Below are 24,726 nucleotides of genomic sequence, written 5' to 3' on the forward strand. Positions count from 1 at the left end.
ACTGAAGTTTACGCATAAACAGCTATACAAGCCGATGGCTACAGTTAGAGACTGCATTCTGGAAGATGTTTATGTTGGCTCTCCTTAGGAGAACTGATAGGAGTTTGCTTTCCGAATGGCTGCATGTTTCTTCTCATACACACTACAGAAGTAGACCGAGTACCTGGAAGATGTATGTGAGGGGCTCACCTGCTGGACACACTTATATAGAAGGATTTCATATACAACATACATTGCGCTGACTGATACAGAGAATTAATAAAGTAACTTGGAAATTGATGTGTTCATTAAGACATACAGGGCTTGGATGCTGCCCCTGAGCTTTTTTGCTCAAGGCTATAACTCTACCACTTGAGATACAGCTCCACTGCTGATTTTTTTTCAGTGACTAATTGGAGATAAGTCTCCCAGATTTGTTTTGAGCTGGCTGGCTTCAAACTGTGATCTTCATTTCTTAGCATCCTATGTAGCTCGAAGTTCAGGTGCGAGCTATGGCTGCCTGACTCATTTTTCATTTTTGGTGAAAGCGTTGAAGCGTTGGTTATATAACACTTGTATACACAGACTGGATGTGACAAAGCCACACAGCAGTCCCCGTTTCTGTGGACATTCTAGTAGGGGGAGGCAGACAGTAAATAAAATGAATTATAAAACAATCTGGAAGTTTTTTGTTAAATTTAAATTTATTTTATGAACTGTAATATTATACATGTTTCAAATTTCCAAAAATATAAAAAGATGTAGTGAAAACCAGCCCTCCCCACCCTCTTTTCCTTTCCACGCACTGACTTGTCTAGATACACCTGTGTGAATGTTCTGCCTTGGTGAGCTCACTTCAGGGTAATGGAGGAAACGCTGTAAGAGATCTGTTGGAGCTAGGAACCAGTGGCTCATGTTTGTAATCCTAGCGACTCGGGAAGCTGAGATCTGAGGACTGAAATTTGAAGTCAGGATGGGTAAGAAAGTCTATGAGACTTATTTCCAGTTAAGCACCTAAAATCAGGAAGTAGAGTTGTGGCTCAAGTGGTAGAGCATTGGCCTTGGGCAAAAATGCTCAGGGATCATACTCAGGCTCCGAGTTCAAGCCTTAGGACTGGCATGTGCACGTGCACACATGTAAACACACACACACACACACACACACACACACACACACACACACACACACACACCTGCTGCAAAGTGGGCAGTGGGTCTCATAGGTTTGAGAATCACCAACCGTAGGTGTCTAGGACGTACCACTTACATACAAAATCAAGGGTCACTGGGCCATTTCTGCCCCAGCCCCTCTTGTCACATGAATACATCCTGTGGACTTACCACATGTGCACCTATGGTTCAAATGTTTTCTGAAGAACTCCTACGTTGATTCTTTGAAGTCAACTATCTTGGAAGCCCCTAGAGGATGTTCTTCTACCCCAATAACATGAACAGGATTTTTCTGCTGCATGATTTCATGAATGTCAAACAAGGCCAGAGTCTTGCTTGCTGGCTGTCCTGCTTCTGCCTGGCCCCCAGGGTCCTCGGCTGAATTGGACTGCTGATGATGAGTAAGCTGGGCCTTCTGACCACAGGACCGTTCACGTCTTCTTGTGCGCCCATGGGGCTCATCTCTGCTGTGAGTTACCTGATGTCGAATGAGATGAGAGCTCTGAATGAAACATTTCCCACACTGATTACATTTAAAGGGCTTGTCACTCCGGTGAGTCTTTTCATCCTGACTCAAAGGTGGGGCACAGCCAAGGGTTTCTGTCCACTCGTGCTTGGTGAAAGCCGGTGTCTGCTCAAAAATCAGCCGCTGTTGGCACTCATAGGGCTTCTCCCCAGCATGCTTTCGCTGATGCTGAGCCAGAGAGGAGCTGTGTCTGAAGCCCTTCCCACAGTGGTTACACTCAAAGGGCCTCTCCTCAGTGTGAGTCCGAAGGTGCAGAAAGAGACAGGTGGTCCGAGAGAAGGATTTCCCACAAACACTGCAGGTATACGGCTTCTCTCCAGTGTGTGTCCTTTTGTGCCGGCCAAGTGACGAGTTCTGATTGAAGGCCCTCCCACAGTCCTGACACTCATAAGGCTTTTCTCCAGTGTGAATTCTACGGTGGACAGTGAGATGTGTACTGTGGCAGAAAGACTTTCCACACTCAGCACACTTATAGGGCTTGTCTCCAGTGTGGATTCGCTGGTGTTGAACGAGGGAAGAGTTCTGACTGAAGGCTTTCCCGCATTCTTTGCACATGTAAGGTCTCTCTCCTGTATGAATCCTCTTGTGTACCGTGAGGTGTGCATTGTGGTTAAATGACTTCCCGCAGTCAGTGCATTTGTAGGGTTTATCCAGCACTGGGCTCCTTGTGAGTTCTGTAGCAGGGACAGTCTGCTCAGTGGCTCTGTGACACTCTTTGTTGTTACAGGGCTGTGTTCCTGGGAGGTCTGCCGGCCGCTGACTGACTAAGGTTGAGTTGTGTTCTGAGTTTTTAACTTGTGAGTCATAAGTACAGAAATATTCTCTCCTAGAAATCTCTAGGAATGGATCTACATTGGAACGCAAGACACAGTTTTCCTGTCTGTGACTTTCATAGTCTTGACTTTGAACTGGTCCATCTTTGAGGCCCAATTCCAGTTGCCTCAGGTTAGCTGGGTCCTGACTCAGAGACTGGAGCTGGCCCTCACACTCCTGGGCCCCCACCATCATGGGAGGCCGTGGAGTCTCCTTCAGGAGCTCTTTCCTTTCTGTATGGGGGAATGGCTCCTCCTTGGGAAGGCCCTGAGACTTGAGGAACATGTAGCCTTCGGGTCCAAGTGCCCAAACTGAAAAAAAAAACAAAAACAAAAAAAAACAGGAATTATGAGAAATTGTGGGAAAAAAAATCTCAGATCTCTGCTGTTGATCTTGCTAGACAAGTGCTGATTCTCATTATGACACCAAGTACCCTGCCCTAAAACAGCTTCATTCCTGGGCTAGGAGATGGTAATAATAATAAAAAAAAATACTCACTTCCTACCTAATGCTGTCACAACCTGCCACAAACACAGTTCTGTTAAGTAACACATGTGTTATCTGGAATACTTAAGTCCTTAAACCCAGATGTGGGTGGGCTGGCTCCTCTTGGAGGCTCAAGGGAAGAACAGAGAAGAGACAGCCCTGTAGCACTTTTTTTTTTTTTGTCAGTTGTGGGGCTTGTACTCTGGGCCTGGGTGCTGTCCCTTAGCTCTTCAGCTCAAGGCGAGTGCTCTACCACTTGAGCTACAGTGCCACTTCCGGTTTTCTAGTGGTTTATTGGCGATAGGAGTCTCAGGGTCTTTCCTGCCCAGGCTGGTTTTGAACCAAGATCCTCAGATCTCAGCCTCCTGAGTAGCTAGGATTACAGGCATGAGCCACTGGCGCCCAGCTCCGTGTAGCATCTTTAATTGGCCCTTATATTTTGTCATATGACCTTTTCTGGCTCTACCTCTATTGCCTCCTCTCCCTTCCTCCCCCCTTCTTCTTCTTTCTTTCTTTCTTTTTTTTTTGTTTGTGGTTGTGGGGCTTGAACTCTAGGCCTGGGTGCTGTCCCTCAGCTCTTCAGCTCCAAGTGAGTGCTCTGCCTCCTAAGCCACAGCACCACTTCTGGTTTTCTGAGTGGTTTATTGGAGATAGGAGTCTCACTGACTTTTGCCCAGGCTGGCTTTGAACCGCAATCCTCAGATCTCAGCCTCCTGAGTATCTAGGTTTACAGGCATGAGCCACCGATGCCTGAATATTGCCTTCTTTTTTTTTTTTGATTGCCTCCTTATAATGACCCAATAACTCACAAAATTGGCGCTAGAAGCCCAGTGCCGGTGGCTCACTCCTATAATCCTACTCAGGAGGCTGAGATCTGAGGATCACAGTTCAAAGCCAGTCGGGGCAGAAAAGTCTGTGAGACTCTCATCTCCAATAAACCACTCAGAAAACCAGAAGTGGCACTGTGGATCAAGTGGCAGAGCATTTGCCTTGAGCTGAAGAGTGCAGGGACAGCGCTCAGGCCCAGAGTTCAAGACCCATGACCCATGACAAAAAAGAAAAACAAAAGAACTGGCACTAGAGATCCAATGTGGATACTGCTGGAGACCACGGGACCCCTCCCTGGCTTGCACCTTGCCCTGTACATGTCATGTGTCCAGTCACTTAAGGGTCCACAGGAGTGTGCAGTCAGTGCCCAGAGTTGACACGTAGTAGGAAGGCCTGGGTTGGGGGTGGGGGTGAGGGCCTGCCTATGCATGTGACTGGGCCTGGGAAAGAGGGTGGTCTTGAGTGCTCCAACACTGTCTTTTCTGTGGTATCTCTAGTGGCCTATGATGACTTGTTTGGGGTACCCATTTGGTGAGCTCTTACCTGGATTATAGCCCTGGGTGACTCCTCTCTCTATCCATAACTCAGCCCCTTGTTCCAGCTGAGAGATGACTTCGGGTTTGGGAAGCTCAGGACCTGGACACAGGAAGAGACACAGGATTTTGGAAGCTACTCTGGAGGGAATGAGCCAATTCAGGTTACAGACCAGACTCCTGACCATAAAGACTCATGGTCATCCGACTCCCTCTTCTTCTTCTTTTTTTTTTTTTGGGTCCGGTCGTGGGGCCTGAACTCTGGGCCTGGACACTGTCCCTCAGCTCTTCAGCTCAAGGCTAGTGCTCTACCGAGCCATAGCGCCACTTCCGGCTTTTTTCTTTTTGCTTATGTGGTGCTGAGGAATCGAACCCAGGGCCTCAGGCATGCAAGGCAAACGCTCTACCACTGAGCCACCTTCCCAGCCCTGACTCCCTCTTCTTCTGCACCTTCTTCTTCTGCACCTGTGCCCCACAGGAAATGACACTTAGGTAATGTCCCCTGCCAGGGGCTTACAACCTACAACTTAGGAGGAGTCAGTCACTGAGGCTTGAGAAGTGGGCCTTACCCACAGACAGCAGGTGCCGGAAGGTCTCCAGCATCACTTCACGATACAGTGTCCTCTGGGTAAGGTCCAGCTGTCCCCACTCCTCCTGGGTGAAGTCCACGGCTACATCCCGGAAGGTCACTGGCTCCTGAAATATCACATTCTCAATCAGTTGGACCAGTCCCATCAATGCTTTCTGGTGGAAAAATGGGGAAAGGAAAAATAGGGCAGGCAAGTATTCTGAGAGAGGGTCATTCTGAGTGATGTGGTATCCAGGTAGCACTGAGCATATACTGGGCTACTACAAGTTTAAATATCTATTAAGATTAACACAAAGAGCAGGGTGCTGGTGGATCACGCCTGTAATCCTAGCTACTCAGCAGGCTGAGATCTGAGTATCTCTGAGGTTCGAAGCCAGCCCAGGCAGGAAACTCCAAGTGGTAGAGTGCTCGCCTTGAGCTGAAGAGCTGAGGGATAACGCCCAAGCCCAGAGTTCAATCCCCACGATCAGCAACAACAACAACAAAAATCGCCGGGCACCAATGGCTAGCACCTGTTATCCTAGCTACTCAGGAGGCTGAGATCTGAGGATTGCAGTTCAAAGCCAGCCCAGGCAGGAAAGTCTCTGAAACTTTAATCTCCAATAAACCATTAGAAAACGGGAAGTGAGGGTCTGGGAAGGTGGCTCAGCGGTAGAGTGCTTGCCTTGCATGCATGAGGCCCTGGGTTCGATTCCTCAGCACCACATAAGCAGAAAAAGCCAGAAGTGGCGCTGTGGCTCAAGTGGTAGAGCGTTCGCCTTGAGCTGAAGAGCGCAGGGACTGTACCCAAGCCTAGAGTTCAAGCCCCACGACCGACCAAAAAAAAAGAAAAAAAAAATCAACACAAAGCCAATAATAAGTCAGGTGCCAGTGGCTCACACCTATAACCTTAGCTAAGGAGGCTGAGACCTGAGGATCACGGTTCAAAGCCATCCTCAGCAGTAAAGTCCATGACACGCTTATCTCCAATTAACCAAAAGAAAAATGAAACAAACAAAAAAAGAAAAAACGAAGTGGAACTGTGGCTCAAAGTGGCAGAGCACTAGCCTTGAGCAAACAGTGCCCAGGCCTTGAATTCAAGCCCCATGACCACCACACCAACAAAAAAGGCAGTAACAGCTGGCCTGTAACTGACCATATAGGCTAAGAAACAGAAAGCAGGCCAAATCAAGAGATTTCTGGGCTGAAGAAATGGGTGGTTATTTTTTTTTGGCGGGGAGGAAGGGCAGTCCTGCAGCAGCTTGAACTTAGGACCTGGGTGCTGTCCCTGAGATATTTATTTATTCATTCATTATTTATTTATTTTGGTCAGTCATGGGCCTGAATTCTGTGCACTGTCTTTCAGCTCTTCAGCTCAAGGCAAGCACTCTACTGCTTGAGACACAGTGCCACTTCTGGCTTTTTCTGCTTATGTGGTGCTGAGGAATCGAACCCAGGGCCTCATGCATGCAAGGCAAGCACTCTACCACTGAGCCACCTTCCCAGCCTCCCTGAGATTTTTTTTGTGCTCAAAGCACAAAAGCTCCCTTTCTGGATTTGTGGTAGTTTATTCGAGATAAAAGTACCCGGGAGAGCCAGGCATGGGTGGCTCATGCCTGTCATGTTAGCTACTCAGGAGACTAAGATCTGAGGATCGTGGTTCAAAGCCAGCCCCGGCAGGAAAGGCCATAAGGGTTGTACCTCCAATAAACCAACAGAAAACTGGAAGTGGCACTGTGTTTCAAGTGGTAGAGTGCTGGCTTTGATCTGAAGAGCTGAGGGACAGCATCCAGGCTCAGAGTTCAAGCCCCCGACTGACAAAAAAAGAAAGTACCTGGGAATTTCCTGTTCAGGATTGCTTTGAAGTAAGATACTCAGATCTCAGTCTCCTGAGTAGCTAGGATTACAGGTGCAAAGCACTGGTGCCCAGCTATTGCTACTGCTTTAAGACACACAGTTTTAGAACAGGTTGTTACACGGCAAGAACCAACTAATACCCTTAGATCCTTAAGTCATACTACCTAAAAAGAGGGGTATATATCCTAAGAAAAGGATATTAGAAACTCACCTGCTTTCAGGGCCAGGTATGTGACTTAATTTGGGGAATCCCACCTCCGCCCTGGGGCTTGAACTCAGGGCCTGGCTGCTGTCCCTGAGCTCTTTTGTTCAAAACCACTTTGAGCCACAGCTCCACTTTCAGTGGTAAATTGGAGATAAGTGTTTCATGGATTTTCCTGTCTAGGCTTGCTTTGAACCATGATCCTCAGACCTTAGCCTCCTGAGTGGCTAGGATTACAGGCAGGGCTTTTTTTATGCTAGGCAAATGATCTACGACTGAGCTACAATTCTAGTCCATTAATTTCTTTATAAGATAGGCAAAGGAAGAGACTTAATATAGAAGTCAGAGGCAATTTGACCACTGAACCAAGATGTTACACTGATGGCTTTGAAGACTGATAAAGCCAGTAGTGCCCCTCCTCCTGCTCCCCCCCTGCCCCCCCAGCCCTGGTAAGGAATGGCAGGCCTAGAGCTATGGTAGAAAAGAGGAGAAACACATTCTCCCTTAGAGCACCAGTAGGGAGGGTGTCTGCTCACATCTTAATTCTAGACCAGTGAGGTTGATTTTATGGGACTTTTTTTTTTTCTTTTTTGGAGGTTGTGGGCTTGAACTCAAGGCCTGGGCACTGTCCCTGAGCTTCTTTTGCTCAAGGCTAACACTCTACCACGTGAGCCACAGTGCCTCTTCCAGCCTTTTCTGTTTATGTGGTACTGAGGATTCGACCCCAGGGCGTCATGCATGCTAGGCAAGCCCTCTACCACTGAGCCACATTTCCAGTCCCAGAAAGTGTAGTATCTTAAGCCACAGAGTGTATAAGGACTTGTTATAGCAACCATAGAAACCAATGTACTTAACCTCAAAGCCTTGCAAATTTGGCTCTTCCTCCTGTGGTGGTGACCTCCAAGATGAGTACATATCATTTCCAGATGACATGTGGTCTCCTGCACTCAGCAAGGCTGGCTGACAGGATACTATGGAAATAACTGTGAATTCCTGCATTCAACAAGGTGGACTGACAGGATATGGTGGAAATAACTGAACTCCTGCACTAAGCAAGGCCCAGTGACAGGAATCGATGGAAATAACTGTAAACTCCTGCACTCCTGACTGATAGGGAGTCTATGGAACCAACTGTGAACTCTTTCACTCAGCAGGGCCGAGTGACAGGAGTCTATGGAATTGTGCATTCTGAGCTGAGGTGGCAGTGCTCTCCACAGACAACTCACGCAGTTGGAACCAGGCAGCATTTTGTGAGGAAACCCAGAAGGGTCTACATGGAGAATAGAAGGCTTGGCTGATAGTCACCATGAGTGCCATCTTGAAGGTGGCCCCAACAGCCCCAGTCGTCTCAGGAGACAATGGCGAGGCTGACATCTTGATTCTAACCTTATGAGCCTGAGTCAGATCCATTAGCTAAGTCATTCTGGGATTGGTGAACTGCTGCTACACATCTGAAACTGAGGTATTGTGTCACATCACTAAATTTGGGGGTTATTTATTATACAGGATCAGATCACACACTTTTCAGCCTTCCTTACTGCTCTCTGCCTACCAAGAATATGGTGTGGCCATATGTCATGCAAACCTGGGATAACAAACATTTAAGAACCTGTAACTAGCCGGGCACTGGTGGCTGACGGCTGTAATCCTAGCTACTCAGGAGGCTGAGATCTGAGGATCGTGGTTCAAAGCCAGCGCGGGCAGGAGAGACCATGAGACTCCTATCTCCAATAAACCACCAGAAAACCAGAAGTGGTGCTGTAGCTCAAGTGGTAGAGTGCTTGCCTTGAGCTGAAGAGCTGAGGGACAGCGCCCAGGCTGAGTTCAAGCCCCACGACCGACCAAAAAAAAAAAAAAAAGAACCTGTAACTGTCCTTGAGCTGAAGAGCTGAGGGACAGAGTTCAGGCCCTATCTCTCTCTTCCTCTCTCTCTCTCTCTCTCTCTCACACACACACATACACACACACACCCTGTAACTGTCCTTGAGCTGAAGAGCTGAGGAGCAGCACCCAGACCCAGTCAGGCCCCACAACCTACACACAGACAGACAGACAGACAGGCATACGGAACCTGTAACTGTCCTTGTTCAGGCCCCATCTCTCTCTCTCTCTCTCTCTCTCTCTCTCTCTCACACACACACACACACACACACACAAAACCTGTAACTGTCCTTGAGCTGAAGAGCTGAGGAGCAGCATCCATTCCCAGTCAGGCCCCACAACCCCACAACCGACATATAGACAGAGAGACAGAGAGACAGACACACACACACATACACACAACCTATAACTTAATAATCTAACCCTGGGCACTCCATCGGAAATGCACTCCCTCCCCGACACACATACAACCTGTAACTGTCAACAGTCTAACCCTGGGCGCGCGTACGCGCGCACTCACTCACACACACACACACACACACACACACACACCCGTGTGCACACGCCAAGCTCGCACACGCCAGGACATGCTCGGCACTCAAGGCGGAGGAGCACGGGTTGTTCCGGTTACTGCTGCAGAGTAGTACGTGGGGAGCAGGTCGCCGAGCCGAGCCAGCGCTGAGGGCCTGGGACCTTGCACACTCACCGCACACCCCGCAAGTGACCACCGAACACTCACGCGGCCGGTACTGGCCGGAAGTTGCCGTGCTCATCCACGGGAGGGCCTCGGGGCCCCGGCCCCTCCGCGCCTGGCGGGGGCGCCCGTCACGGCCGCGGGCGGGAGGGCGGAGGCTTCGCTCTGCTTCCGGGCCACGGACTTGGGCCACGGGAGGGCAGGAGGCAGGGGCGGGGGCCGGGCTCCGGCTCCGAGCCCGTTCCCCAGGTGGGCCGGACGCTACGGCGGGTCTCCCGCCACGCCGCGCCGCGGGGATGCAATGTCCGCGGGAAGCGCTAGGCCCGGAGCCCACAGCCCGGAGGACCGTTACCTGAAGCCGTGCCGCCGGCGGAGGCGCGGCCATGGTCACCGCGGCCGCTAGGTTCTCGAGGTCCATCCTGGGCCGGTGGGTCGAGCACAGGCACCCAGAGCGACGACCCTCGAGCAAACGTGCTGTCTCACCGACCAAGGGGGACCACCAGACCAGCGGCCGGCCAGACAATGGCGGCCGTGCCAGGGACCTCAAGACCACAACTCCCAGAAGGCTGCGCCCCGCACTTCAGCACTGGACCAATGAGAGTCTCCGCTCTCCATGTTGTAGACCAATGGGAGGCTTTCTGTCCCACAGCCAATGGGAGCTACCGCTCGTTGGACCTTCAGCCAATGAGGAAGCCAGACCGAATCCAGCCGCCTCCCGCTACCTGGCTAGACTGGGTGTAGGCAGCCTCGGGCCTTGGCCCCTGTCCCGGGGACTCGGGCTCGCAGGGGCTGGGGTTCAGGGATCGACCTTTTCCCCCTGAGCTCCTCCGCCTAGGATCGGGACGTAAGCAGTAATGGGAATGGCGGCACCCGCTGTTGAATGTCAGCCCACGCTCCCTGGAAGGACTGAGCGGAGACCTGGGGTGCCCCGGATGGGCTGGAAACTTGCAGCGTCCCGGGGCCTTCAGGGGCGAGTGTCTGGAACGGGGAACGCGAGGCTTTCGAGGGCAAGGCACAGTGGATAAGAAGAAACTTGGTGATGTCGAAGATTTGATTCCCCCGAACTCCAGTTCACAAATAATTGTCACAGGGGTTTGGCCAGGAAAACGAGGGCCAGCATGGTTAACTCATGGGAAGGAGTACGGTCCTCGTGTGTGTTTGCGGGGGAGGGGGGGTTGGGGGGGGAGATTTTTAAGTAAAAGCCCAGCAGCTTCCCTATCATGTGCCGAGGCAGGACTGGGGACTGCTCTTTCCTGATGTCCGGGCCGTCTGCAGAGTTGTATGTCTTTCTGTTCAGATGATCCATCATTCCTATGGTTAGCAAGATAAGGCAAGGGGTATGGTGACCTTCTTGAATTCCTGAGAGAAAGAAAAAAGGGGGAGAACGTATTTAAACCTTGCATATTGGAAAGCGCGCTAGTAAAGTGATGAGTTACTGCACTGGAAGTACAGTTGGGAGCATACTGAGGTGTCTGCCCCTGTTAAACTCCCAGCATCCTCGCTCCCTGCTGGGCACCTTACTCCACACCTCTCTTTCTGCAGGGCCCCGGTTGGGCACTGCAGTTGTACGAGGAGGAGGAGCAAGTTTTTAGGCATGGGTGGAAATTAAGGGAGGCTGTGGTTTTAGGTAGAGGGGATATCCTTAATGTGATGATTCAGAAGACTAGAATCTCTTGTTTTCAGGAAAAATTGGTCTACTCTCATTTTTCTCAAGATGCAGTATAGTTTTCTAGAAGATGCTGGATGAATAATATTATAACCAAAGTTCAAAATTATGCTATTATAATCACTACCAAGTCTATTAAAAGATTGTTTTTGGTGCCAGTTCTGGGGCTTGAACTCAGGAACTGGGAGCTGTCCCTGAGCTTTCATGCTCAAGGCTAGTGCTCTACCACCTTGAGGCACAGCACCTCTTCCAATTTTCTGGTGGTTAATTGGAGATAAGAGTCTCACAGACTTTCCTGCCTGGGCTGGCTTCAAACCACAATAGCTAGGATTACAGGGATGAGCCACCTGCTCCCTGAAATCCTGTCTTCTATTTTTTGTCGGTTGTGGGGCTTGAACTCAGGGTCTGGGTGTTGTCCTGAGCCTCTTTGTGCTCAAGGCTAGTGAAGTGAAAACACTGACTTACATCATGGTACTGAGGACATGGCTTAAGTGCTCAAGAAACTGCTTAGGCCCTGAGTTTAATCCTGAATCTCTCTCTCTCTCTCTCTCTCTCTCTCTCACACACACACACACACACAATTTGGGGCTGGAGATGTGACTCAAGTAATTAATGCTTGCTTGGCATATCCAAGACCCTGGGTTCAATCCCTAGCAGCAGCAGCAACCACAATAATAATAGCAGTAGTAGTAATAATGTGGGAAGAGTCAGGGAGAACATGGAAGAAATGACATTGGTCAAGATGAGTTAGACTCATAAACTGTTAAGTTGAATTGAAGCCCTTTTGTACAACTTCTTAAAGATAATTAAAAAAAGAAAATGATAATTCTGGAAGATTTCCTACCCTGAATTATTCCCCAATTTGTGTGTGTGTGTTTGTATGTGTGTTTTCCAGTCCTGGGGCTTGAACTCAGGGCCTGGGTGCTGTCTTGAGTTCCTTTTACTCAAGAATAGCGTTCTACCACTTGAGCCACAGTGCCACTTCCAGCTTTTTTTGTTATTTAATTCGAGATAAGATGGGCAGGGATGGTTGGGAAGGTGGCTTGTCTTGCATGTATGAAGCCCTGGGTTCGATTCCTCAGCACCATACCACACACACGCGCGCGGCGCGCGTGCGCGCGCCAGAAATAGGCTGGGAAGGTGGCTCAGTGGTAGAGCCCTTGCCTTTCATGCATGAGGCCCTGGGTTTGATTCCTCAGCACCACATAAGAAAAAAAAAAAAGCCGGAAGTGGCGCTATGGCTCAAGTGGTAGAGTGCTAGCCTTGAGCTGAAGAGCTGAGGGACAGCACCCAGGCTCTAAGAGTTCAGGCCCCACAACCGGACCCCCCCCACACACAAAAAAAGCCAGAAGTGGTGCTGTGGCTCAAGTGGTAGAGTGCTAGCCTTGAGTAAAAGGAGCTCAGGGACAGTGCCCAGGCCCTCAGTTCAAGCCCCAGGACTGGCAAAAAAAAAAGAAAAAAAAAGATAGATGGAGATATGACTTAGTGGTAGATGGCTCACATGAAACCCTGGAAGTGGCACTGTGGCTCAAGACTTTCCTGCCCAGGCTGGCTTCAAACTGTGATCCTCAGATCTCAGCCTCCTAAGTAGCTAAGCTTACAGGCGTGAGTCACTGATGCCCAGATCAATTTGTGTGTGTGTGTGTGTGTGTGTGTGTTTTTGGGTCCAGTCATGGGGCCTGAACTCTGGGCCTGGGCACTGTCCCTCAGCTCTTCAGCTCAAGGCTAGCGCTCTACCACTTAAGCCATAGCACCACTTCCGGCTTTTTTTTTTTTTTTGCTTATGTGGTGCTGGGGAATCAAACCCAGGGCCTCATGCATGCAAGGCAAGCGCTCTACCTCTGAGCCACCTTCCCAGCCCCTCAATTTGTGGTTTTAATTGCTGATTTACATTACATTTGAAAACGTCTGCCTTTGCATTTTGTCACTCAGCACCAACTTTTTTTGTGCAAGATCTTCTTAAGCATTTAAAACTCATCAAAAATATCTCCCAGCTTGGCCTAGTGGTGTACACACGTATTCTCAGCAACTCAGGAGGTGGAGATTGGGAGAAGTCTCAAGGACAACCTGGGCAAAAAAGTTAGCAAGACCCCATATCAGGCAGCAAATCAAGCGTGAGTGGTACAATCTGTGGTCCACAGGTAGGAGGATCACAATTTGAGGCCATCTGTGGGCATCAACAAAAGACTCTTTGCAAAACGTAAGTATAGCACAACAGCTCTTAAGACATGGTTCAAGTGGAAGAGTACCTGCCTAGCACACATAATGCCTTGGGTTTAAACCCCAATCCTGCCAAAAGTATCTTCCTGCTCATTTTCAGAATGTGTTATCTGGACATCTGATGGACAATGCACAATGAGGGGAATCTTCTGGCTGAAAGCCTTTCCACAATGACTTTACCCATATGGTTTCTCTTCGGCTTGTGTCTGCTGCTGCACTCTGAGCTGAGATCGCTGCCAAAAGTATTCCCACCGTCATTATGTTTATATGGAGAAGGAATTCTCTGTTGGGAGGGGGCATGGGACCTCCCAGTGAAAGCTGTCCAGTATGAGTTCTCTGATGTTTCAGACTGTCTGTGAAGGACTGACTGCCATGAGTGCACTCGTAGTGGCCTCTCCCCCATGGAATTCTCAGATGCCTACTGCGTTGAGTGCACTGAACGAAGGATTTTCCACACTGGTTACACTCAACAGGACTTCTCTTGAGCGTGTGTCCTTTTACGTATGAGAAGAGTCAGAACTTGGGCAGAGGACTTTCCATGGGAGTGTAAGTACACATTCATAGGATTTTTCTCCAGTGTGAATCCTGATGTACAATAAGGTTAGCTTTCCACCTGAAAGACTTCCCACAGCTGTCCTCACAACTGAGTGAGGCCTTGCCACAGTGACCTCCATCTGTACAAGACATACATTTCAGAACAGGTTTCCCTATATTCTCTACAACCATTTGAACGCCCTCCAAAATACATCTCATGTTCATTTAGACTCAGCCTGTAATTAATGAGATTACTGCAATCCTTATACTCAACAATATTCTCGGGGCTGGGAAAGTGGCTCAGTGGTACAGTGCTTGCCTTGCATGCATGAGCCCCTGGGTTCGATTCCTCAGCACCACATAAGCAGAAAAAAAGCTGGAAGTGGCGCTGTGGCTCAAGTGGTAGAGCGCTAGCCTTGAGCTGAAGAACTGAGGGACAGCGCCCAGGCCCAGAGTTCAGGCCCACAACCAAAAAACTAAACAAACAAAAAACCAATATTCTCTTCTTGCAGGTAGGATTAAATTAAGGATGTTGAGATATTCATCTTGCACTATATGTTGGGCAAAATGAAGAGGCTGAAGGGGAAGAGGGAAATTTAACCCACCAAGGAGCAGGCCTGACAGGGGGCAAGCAAGATTTGAGCAGTAGGTTTACAAGCCAATGATGCACTGGCCAGAAGACTGGAAATTAACAGATCTTTCACTCAGAGACATTGAAAAGTGTGGAGATCCATTGACAAATTAACTTCATCCTGGATAATGATTTTGTATGTCTGGTACCTAGAACATTGGGAGAATAAGATTCTATTGTTTTATTTTATTTATTTATTTTTTTTGTCGGTCGTGGGGCTTGAACTCTGGGCCTGGGCGCTGTCCCTCAGCTCTTCAGCTCAAGGCGAGCGCTCTACCACTTGAGCTACAGCGCCACTTCCGGTTTTCTGGTGGTTTATTGGAGATAGGAGTCTCATGGTCTCTCCTGCCCGGGCTGGCTTTGAACCGCGATCCTCAGATCTCAGCCTCCTGAGTAGCTAGGATTACAGGCGTGAGCCACCAGCGCCCGGCTCTATTGTTTTAATTGCCAGGAGAGTGGTGTTTATTATCCTTGTTTCAGGAAACTAATATGGAATCCTAACTTGAATTTGGGGTAGATTATCGATCAACATCTCAGTTTATGTTCTAGTTTTTTAACTCCTAAGAGCATCTCAAAGTTAATACCTACTTATTAGTTCTTATTTTTATCTATCTTTCCCCCACTGGGCTTTGAATATGTTAGGCAAGTGCTATACCATGGAACTATCCGCCAAGTACTGTGTGTTTTTGTGTGTGTGTGTGAGCACTGGAATTTGAACTCAGGGCCTTGTGCACTGACTTAGCTTTTTTGCTCAAGGCTGGCACTCCTGGCTTTTCGTTGGTTAATTGGGAATAGACTCTGGGAATTGCTTGTCCAGGTTGACTTTGAATCTCAAGCCTCAGAGCTTACAGGCATGAACCATACACACCAAACAAATTAATGTTAGCCCAGGATTGACTCAACAGAATCCCCAGCAGTTGTGTTCCCTTAGGCACTGACTAATGTCTGAGCTTTATTGTATGGTGAGTTCACAGAAGTCCTTTGCTTCTTAGCAATATACCAGGAAGAAAATGCTTAGCTTGAGTTTGTCTGGAGTTATGAATGAAGCAATACATGCACTTCTGTGGTATCTGGCAGCATCTGTTGAACTCATTACTGTGCTGCAGAAGATGCTGGACCTTTAGTGTTGAGCTAGACCTGAATGCTGAATGTGAAGAGGCTCCCTGCTCAGAAATTCCCTCAAGGGCAACATATGGGTCCTGACTGTACTACTTATTTGGAAAGCAGATAGCAGGGTCCAGCCAAGGCAAAAATCCAGTGAAACCATCTTATAGAACAAACCAGGAGTGGAGGCACAGTAATCCCAGACAGTCTGGGCAAGAGTCAAATATGGCTGAAACCTGTCTGTGAACTTCATCTGTGATCTTCAGAAATTTTTTTTTTTTTTTTTTTTTTTTTGTCAGTGGTGGGGCTTTAACTCTGGGTTTGGGCGCTGTCCCTCAGCTTTTTGGCTCAAGGCGAGCGCTCTACCGCTTGAGCCACAGTGCCATTTCTGGTTTTAGAGTGGTTTACTGGAGATAAAGAGTTTCATGGACTTTCCTGCCCGGGCTGGCTTTGAACTGCTATACTCTGATCTCAGGCTTCTGAGTATCTAGGATTACGGGCGTGAGCCACAGGTGCCGGCTTCTTTTCATTCCTGAAATAATGTGGAGTTACTTCTTGGCTAACATATCACAGGGCAAGTTCAAGTACCATCACAAAGAAACTTATACACACTATCAGGTTGTTGAAATGTTTTTGGGCCATCATAGCACCTTGACAGATGCATGAGAAGACATAGGGTATTGATGCTGCCATCATTTTCCAGGCATTTGGCCTCATGGCTTCTACTCTGATCTGTAGAAGAGGCTGTGAAGAGCCCCTCTCAGCACCATTTGCTGAGCCTATTTGGGCTGTGGAGTTGAAGGTGCTTATTATGGTTTGGGGATTGAACTCACAGCCTCTACCACTTAACTCACATCCCTAGGATGTTTACTCAGAACAAAGGTAGAGTTCTGAAGTGGGACCTCACACTGTAGGGAACACTGAAGCAGAGCTGTCAGACCCAGAAAGGGTTCAGAGGTTGGAAGGCCCCCTCATTAGTACTTAAAATGCTGAGAACTGGCCCTGGAAAGGTGAAAAGACAGCTATTGAAAGAGTTAAGAGGCTGGAAGGCCATTTATTCAGACAGTGTGGAATGGCTAAGAGCTGGACCAAGACAAAGTAAAATACATGTGTGAATTATGCCTGGGTTACAGTCTTTGCTCCCAAGACAATGAGAGCTAGTTATTCAGTTTTGACTCTATGATTATAACAATATAGATGCTGCCGGGCACTGGTGGCTCACACCTGTAATCCTAGCTACTCAGGAGGCTGAGATCTGAGGATCGCGGTTCAAAGCCAGCCCGGGCAGGAGAGACCGTGAGTCTCCTATCTCCAATAAACCACCAGAAAACCGGAAGTGGCGCTGTAGCTCAAGTGGTAGAGCGCTCGCCTTGAGCTGAAGAGCTGAGGGACAGCGCCCAGGCCCAGAGTTCAAGCCCCACAGCCGACAAAAAAAAACAAACAATATAGATGCTATGTTTTCCGCACATGCCCACGGTAACCTTCCCTGTACTAAGCCTAATAAATAAGCTTGTGTAGGGGAACTTGTGATTCAAAAGCCAATACACACTAAAACCCTTGGTCCCTGCTATCTCTGTCTTTTCTCATTTCCTTGGCTTGGGTATCCATTCATTTTGACTCAGGTTGCAGGTAGCAACATCACACACGGTTAGTAACGAGGAGAAAGTCTCAGTCAAAAGTAGGTATCAAATGGAGGCCCTAGGGTTGGGAATGTGGCTTAGTGGTAGAGTGCTTGCCTAGCATACATGAAGTCCTGATTTCTTAGTACACATAAACAGAAAAAGCCAGAAGTGATGCTGTGGCTCAAGTGTAGAGTTCTATCCTTGAATACAGAGAAGCTCAGGGACAGGGCCCAGGCTCTGAGTTCAAGCCCCAGGACCAGCAAAAACAAAACAAAACAAAACAACAACAAAAAATGGTGCTAGTGCTGCTACTGAGCTGTTGTTAAGCTCCTGGTTGGACATCAGTTCTTCCAGTGAGTCCTCTGGGAAAATAAAAACTTTAGAGATGTTGTGCTTCTCAGGTGTTTCCAGCCCTTTGAGCTCTAGTGGGTCTTACAGGTTTCCTATGTCCACACCAATCAATCCTACTACAATGATAAGTGAGAACAACCTGCTAGTTCAACTCACTTGGAATCCAAAGTGATATGGCCTTGTATAGACTTGCTAGATCTGACAATTTCCTTTTGTTTTATGTTGCTCATTTTAAATATCAAAGCACTGCAAATATTTAATAAGCAGGAATCAAATTCTACATGGAAATATAGCTTTATTTATTTACATTTTCTTAAGATCTTTTCCAAATACATAAACACTTTACCCTGGATGTAATTATAAGTGCATAGATTATTTGGTACCTGGCTTAAAAAACTTATAAATAGCTGGGTCCTGGTGGCTCAAGCCTATAATCTTAACTACTCAGGAGGCTGAGATTTAAGGATCACAGTTGGAAGCCAGCTGAGCAGAAAAGTCCCTGTGAGGCCTTATCTCCAATTAACCACGAAAGAACCAAAGTGGCACTGTGGCTCAAGTGATAGAACACTACCCATGAGCATAAAGAGGCTCAGGGATGGTGCCTAGGCTCTGAGTTCCAGTCCCACAACCAACAACAACAAACAAACAAAACCCCTATAAACATTTTCAGATTTCATTGTTACTTACAGTGACCAAAGGAAGAATTCAAGCTAATAAAGGCGAGTGCTCGTGGCTCTGAGGATCATAGTTTGAAGCCAGTCTGGGCGGAAAAGTCCCTATGAGACTCATCTCCAATTAACCACTTAAAAACTAGAAGTGACAAGCTGGGTGCCAGTGGCTCACGCCTGTAATTCTAGCTACTCAGGAGGCTGCGATCTGAGGATCACTGTTCAAAGCCAGCCCGAGCAGGAAAGTCCGTGAAACTCTTATCTCCAATAAACCACTAGAAAACCAGAAGTGGTGCTGTGGCTCAAGAGGTAGAGCGCTTGCCTTGAGCTGAAGAGCTGAGCGATAGCGCCCAAGCTCAGAGTTGAAGCCCCACAACTGACAAAAACAAAACAAAACAACAAAAAAAACAAACAGAAGTGGCACTGTGGCTCAAAGTAGTAGAGTGCTAGCCTTGAGCAAAAACAGCTCAGGGACAGCATCCAAGCCCTGAGTTCAAGCCCCAGGACAGCAAAACAAACAAACAAAAAGCTAAAAAATTAGCAACTTCCAACTCATTAATTCATTTGGCTTGTCTAAACTTCTCACCATGAGTAATGGTGCATACAGCAATCGGGAGACTGAGGCAGGAGGGCTAGCAATGCTTCCACAGGCTTGAAGGCTGTGAACTGGGCTACTTCTTCTTATACTTTTTCCCACTGTGTGTTTTCTGATGCCCAATAAGATGTGAGCTCTGGGTGAAGGCCTTTCCGCATTTACTGCACACGTAGGGGCGCTCCCCGGTGTGAGTCCTCTGGTGCCGGATGAGGTGCGAGCTCTGCCGGAATGCTTTCCCACAATCCTGACATGGGTAGGGCTTGGCTCCAGTGTGAGTCCTCAGGTGCTGGGAGATGGCCGAGCGGTCATTGAACGTCCGCCCACACTCGTGACACTCAAATGGTCTCTCCCCACTGTGAACTCTCTGATGCTGTGTGAGGGAAGAGCTCTGCACAAACCCTTTCCCACAGTCCTGACACACATAGGGCCTTTCTCCTGTGTGGATCTTTTTATGGACAGAAAAGTATCTTGGGTTTCGGAACATTTTCCCACATTCACTGCATCGGCAAATTTGGCTCCCTTTGTGAATTCTTATAAAAGTAATCTGCTGAGCTCGATGGCATATTGTTTTCCTAAAACCACTGCTCTCCTTGGCTTTTCTTCCTGTAGAGCCCTTTTGATGAATTCTTGCACGGGAACCACTTGCTACACAACTGTTGCTCTTCTTGGTTCTCCCCACTTCACAGTCCTTCTTGTGGGTTTTTACACGTGGACTACCTCCCATGTTTTTAACCTGCAGGCTACGTTTGCGTAAGCCCTTTGTGGAAGGAATGTCTTGGACTGAACCCTGACTGGTGTGGAGACCAGTGCTTGGCTGGTATCCTGGGCTTTCAGTGAGCTGCTTTTCAGAGAGGCCTTGTTCCCGGGTGAACTCTACTTGTTTCAACACTGTGTTGGGGACAACTTGGACCTTGTCTTGTACATCGTCTTCGGAGGAAGAATGGTGGGTGTTGTCCCTTGAAAACTTTTTCATTTTTAGATCACGAACTGCTTCTTCCACAGGAAAGGGAGAATCTGAAGTTAACTCTTTGCTTCCCAATGCAGTCTCCCACCCTGAAACAAACCAAAAAGATGTAGACTCTACAATTTAACGCAGAATTAAGTACTCAACAGATAGGGACTTCTTTTTTCCAATACAGTCATGGAATCTGGGGAGTGCATGTACAAAGGCATGAGGATGCAAAGTAAGAACAACCAATCTGGGGCTGGGAAGGTGGCTCAGTGGTAGAGAGCTTGCCTTGCATGCCTGAGGCCCTGGGTTCAATTCCTCAGCACCACATAAGCAAAAAGAAAAAAGCCGGAAGTGGCGCTGTGGCTTAAGTGGTAGAGCGCTAGCCTTGAGCTGAAGAGCTGAGGGACAGCACCCAGGCCCAGAGTTCAGGCCCCACGACCAGCGCCCCCCTCCCCCCCCAAAAAAAGAACAACCAATCTAGCGACCGAGATGAGCAATAAAACAATCCACTTAGTCACCAGAGAACATTCTCAGAACTAGCTCTTCAGGCTCCTGTTCTCATTCCCTGTTTCCCTAAGGAGAATTCGACCAAACCTGTCTCTGTTCATCTAAAGTTCCCATAGGTTCCAGCTTAGATAAGTTCCAGTTAACGGTCCTGAACAGAGCAAAGGAAGGTATGGCCAGGCCAAGCGCTGCGGTGGGAGAAGATGAGGGCCTTGGCTTGGAACCCCACAGCATTCCCCCAGCAGCAGGTCCTTACCTACAGAGACTAGGTTCCCTAAGGTCTCCAGCATCACATCACGGTACTCAGTCCTCTGCACTGGGCCCAGTAGTCCCCATTCCTCCTGGCTGAAGTCCACGGCCACGTCCTGGAAGGTCACTGGCTCCTGTGATGTTACATGTATGTCAGAGATTTGCCAGTGGAGACAGAGAAAGACTTCTAGCATGCTCCAGTAGTTTGCTGTACCAGGGACTTCTCTGCTTAGGGGAAGTGCTCAGAGACACTAACTTCAGGCCCATAAAAAATCCATTGGAAGCCGGGCGCCGGTGGCTCACGCCCGTAATCCTAGGTAGTCAGGAGGCTGAGATCTGAGAATCATGGTTCAAAGCCAGCCCAGGCAGGAAAGTCCATGAGACTTATCTCCAATAAGTCACCAGAAAACTGAAGTGGCGCTGTGGCTCAAGTGGTAGAGTGCTCACCATGAGCTAAACAGCGCAGGGACAGCGCCCAAGCCCAGAATTCAAGCCCCACAACGGACCAAAAAAAAAAGATCCATTGGAGCTGGATGCTAGTGACTCATGCCTGCAATCCTAGCTACTCAGGAGGATGAGATCTGAGGATCATGGTTCAAAGTCAGCCTAGGTAGGAAAGTCCATGAGACTTATCTCCAATAAGTCACCAGAAAACTGGAAGTGGCGCTGTGGCTCAAATGGTAGAGCACTAGACTTGAGCTGAAGAGCTGAAGGACAGTGCCCAGGCCCAGAGTTCAAAACACCACCACCACCACAACCAAAAAAACCCCAAATCCAAAGAGCCACTGGGTCTTTCTCACACCCCAGAGTCTAGAGGCTGAGCTGGGAGGCAGAGCTCCTGATTCACAGAGACTCAGGCATAATAGGCAAGCTGCCATACAATACCCACACTTGTATCCAACACCCCAGGAGAGCCTGCTCCTGGGAACAGCTCCCGGTTTTATGCTACAATCAAAGAAGAAGACTAAGCCTTTGCTTTGGTTGACAGGTCTGAGCTGGGGCAGAGCATTTTCCCAGGTTTACAGTGTTTACTAGAGTTTTGGGGGTCATACAGCCCTCTCCTCAAGACTGTATAAAATGGAGCAGAGCCTGCCTCAGAGGAATGTGAGCAGAGTGACAAGCCCAGAGACCCTTACCATCACCTGGGAGCATAGGGACGCAGCCTTATCTGAAGACTAGCCTACACTATTCATCACTTGAAAGCCAGTAATTTCTTTCTTTTTTTAATCAATAAAATACTTTTAATGCCTACAATTTCTTGTATACATAAATGGCAAAACATTCACCTGTATTTCCTTTTCTTCCTTCTTTTCTCTCTCTCTCTCCCCGTCTCTCTCTCTCTCTCTTTCGCATGAACTCTGCACCTGGGCACTGTCCTTCAGCTCTTCAGCTCAAGGTGAGTGCTCTACCACTTGCAAGGCAAGCACTCTACCACTAAGCCACCTTCCCAGCCCTAAAGCCAGTAAAAACCATTTTACAGGACAAATATCACTGACCAATGTCACATATACACCATCACTTTAATGGTTGGCAAGATAGGACGAATCCTGTTTCATTTACATGAAAATTTGTTCTGAGGGGCTGGGAAGGTGGCTCAGTGGTAGAGCACTTGCCTTGCATGCCTGAGGCCCTGGGTTCGATTCCTCAGCACCATATAAGCAGAAAAAAAAAGCCGGAAGTGGCGCTGTGGCTCAAGTGGTAGAGTGCTAGCCTTGAGCTGAAGAGCTGAGGGACAGTGCCTAGGCCCAGAGTTCAGGCCCCACGACCGGACCCCCTCCCCCCAAAAAAAATGCCTGAAGTGGCGCTGTGGCTCAAGTGGTAGAGCGCTAGCCTTGAGCTGAAGAGCTGAGGGACAGCGCCCAGGTCCAGAATTCAGGCCCCACGACAGGACCCCCCCCCAAAAAAGAAAACTTGTTCTGAAACAAATCTCAGCCTTTAGTGTTTCACTCTTAATGCCCCAAGTAAGTGTTTTCTGAAGGATGGGGGCTCTGTTCTTCTACCTGAGATAGAGTGCGGGAAGAGGTCTCTCTTCTTCCAGTTGGGAGACAATGCAATCTTAACAGGCTGCCTGTGGTTGTTCTGCCTTTTTTTTTTGTTTCCCCCGCCAGTCCTGGGACTTAAACTCAGGGCCTAAGCACTGTCCCTGAGCTTCTTTTTGCTCAAGGCTAGCACTCTACCACGTGATCCACAGTTCAGTCGTGGGGCTTGAACTCTGGGCCTGGGCGCTGTCCCTCAGCTCTTCAGCTCAAGGCAAGTGCTCTACCACTTGAGCTATAGCGCCACTTCCGGTTTTCTGGTGGTTTATTGGAGATAGGAGTCTCACGGTCTTTCCTGCCTGGCTTGGCTTTGAACTGTGATCCTCAGATCTCAGCCTCCTGAGTAGCTAGGATTACAGGCGTGAGCCACCAGCGCCCGGCTCCAGCTTCTATTTAAGTGGCACTGAGGAACTGAACGCAGGGCTTCATGCATGCTAGGCAAGCACTCTACCACTAAGCCACATTCCCAGCACCTGCCTCTTATTTCTCTTCCAGTTCTCAGTCCCTGTGCTCTTGCTTTGTGGCTTGAATTCCAGGTATTGATGCCCTGTCTACGCCTTCAATAACACCATAGTGGAGGCAGGACAGCCTTTCATAGTTCAGAACCCAGCTCAGATTAAAGAGCTCAAAGGTCAGAATGGCCCAGCATGTACGATGCTTTTGCAAGGCTTTGCACAGAAAAACATCTTAGGAGCTGGGGGCCCATGGCTCATGACTATAATCCTTGCTACTCGGGAGGCTGAGATCTGAGGATCACCATTCAGAGCCAGCCCAGTCAGGAAAGTCCATGAGACTCTTTTTTTTTTTCCCGTTTGTTGGTCGTGGGGCTTGAACTCCGGGCCTGGGTGCTGTCCCTGAGCTCTTCAGGTCAAGGCGAGCGCTCTACTGCTTGAGTTACAATGCCACTTCTGGTTTTCTAGTGGTTTATTGGAGATAAGAGTCTCACAGACTTTCCTGCCTGGGCTGGCTTTGAACCGTGATCCTCAGATCTCAGCCTCCTGAGTGGCTAGAATTACAGGCGTGAGCCACCGACACCCGCCTTCCATGAGACTCTTATCTCCAATTAACCACCAGAAAACCAGAAGTGGTGCTGTGGCTTAAGTGGTAGAGTGCCTTGAGCTGAAAAGCTGTGAGACAGCGCCCAGGCCCAGAGTTCAAGACCCACAACCGACAAAAAAAAAAAAAAAATCTTAGGCACAACATCTGCAGGAAATGCTATATACAGTATGTATATGTATATACAGTCTACACCTGCACATACTGTACACATACTGTATGTTGTCTATACCTGCAATACTCTATACATACTATATACATCTGTAGGGTAGGCTGTACCCAGAAGAACAAAGGGTGAGACTGCTTACCTCAGGCAGCACTTCCACTGGCAAGATGGCCACATCCTCCTTTTCTTCCTTCTGTGGGGCAGTGGCCTTAGGAGAGCAGGCAAGTAGTGCTGGAAGAGACACACAACAGGCAGGTGATGGGTTGTGCATACCTGTGTCCTTGTCCTGCTGTCTGCTCTCCTCTCTTCTCCTAATGCCTCCCAATCCCTGTGCCTGGATGGGCCTGGTTATGGTCACCCATGCATGAACCATACACACTTACTTACTTGGCTAACACTACTGCTTGAGCTACACCTCCAACCCTGCTTTTTTGCTGTTAAGTGGAGATGGAGTCTCATGGACTTTTCTGCTTGGGCAGGTTGTAACCGCAATCCACTGGCTCTCAGCCCGATTAGCTAGGACTACAGGTTTCAGCCACCGGTATCCAACTTGGAGGCACTATTTTGGGAGACTGTAGAAACTAGGAGGTGGGACCCATATATAGCAAGCTGGTCTATGTAGAGGCAGGTCTTGGGACTATCTCATCTTTGACTTCTTTCTGGTTGTTCCATGTCTGGCTTTCTTGGAGTATTTTATTGGAGTCTCATGGACTTTCCTGCCTGGGCTGCTTTGAACTGTAACCCTCAGATCTCAGGCACCTGAGCAGCTGAGATGACAGACCTGAGCTGCTGGCTCCCAGTTCAATTTCCCTGTCTCATGTCACTGCCATGATGT

General features: G+C 48.6%; 2 protein-coding genes across 3 annotated transcripts in view; both read right to left on the bottom strand.

Annotated features, from left to right (window-relative positions):
* Positions 1 to 1,115: 1,115 nt before the first annotated feature.
* Positions 1,116 to 10,686, bottom strand: Znf8 (zinc finger protein 8). Its single transcript, XM_042683284.1, has 4 exons — positions 9,890 to 10,686; positions 4,905 to 5,031; positions 4,346 to 4,438; positions 1,116 to 2,799 (listed from the first exon to the last, which is right to left on the bottom strand). The coding sequence occupies exons 1-4, from the start codon at positions 9,953 to 9,955 to the stop codon at positions 1,361 to 1,363; spliced, it is 1,725 nt and encodes a 574-aa protein (XP_042539218.1). The 5' UTR covers positions 9,956 to 10,686; the 3' UTR covers positions 1,116 to 1,360.
* A 67-nt stretch (positions 10,687 to 10,753) lies between these two features.
* The window catches only part of Znf274 (zinc finger protein 274), a 28,243-nt gene continuing 14,270 nt past the window's right edge, over positions 10,754 to 24,726 (bottom strand). The window contains exons 6-9 of one of the 2 annotated variants that reach the window (XR_006147903.1): positions 24,034 to 24,122; positions 20,641 to 20,767; positions 18,920 to 19,981; positions 10,754 to 10,896 (exon numbers count right to left, since the gene is read on the bottom strand). Coding sequence is in view for 1 of the 2 variants with exons in the window: in XM_042683279.1 (XP_042539213.1) it covers positions 19,005 to 19,981; positions 20,641 to 20,767; positions 24,034 to 24,122 (1,193 nt within the window). In the remaining variant the exon portion in view is untranslated. Of the gene's footprint in view, positions 10,897 to 18,832; positions 19,982 to 20,640; positions 20,768 to 24,033; positions 24,123 to 24,726 lie in introns of those variants that run through there. The other variant, XM_042683279.1, reaches the window with a different exon arrangement.

The sequence above is a fragment of the Dipodomys spectabilis genome, unplaced genomic scaffold (assembly GCF_019054845.1).
Source record: "Dipodomys spectabilis isolate Male_0828 unplaced genomic scaffold, ASM1905484v1 ptg000080l, whole genome shotgun sequence".
NCBI classification, from domain to species: domain Eukaryota; kingdom Metazoa; phylum Chordata; class Mammalia; order Rodentia; family Heteromyidae; genus Dipodomys; species Dipodomys spectabilis.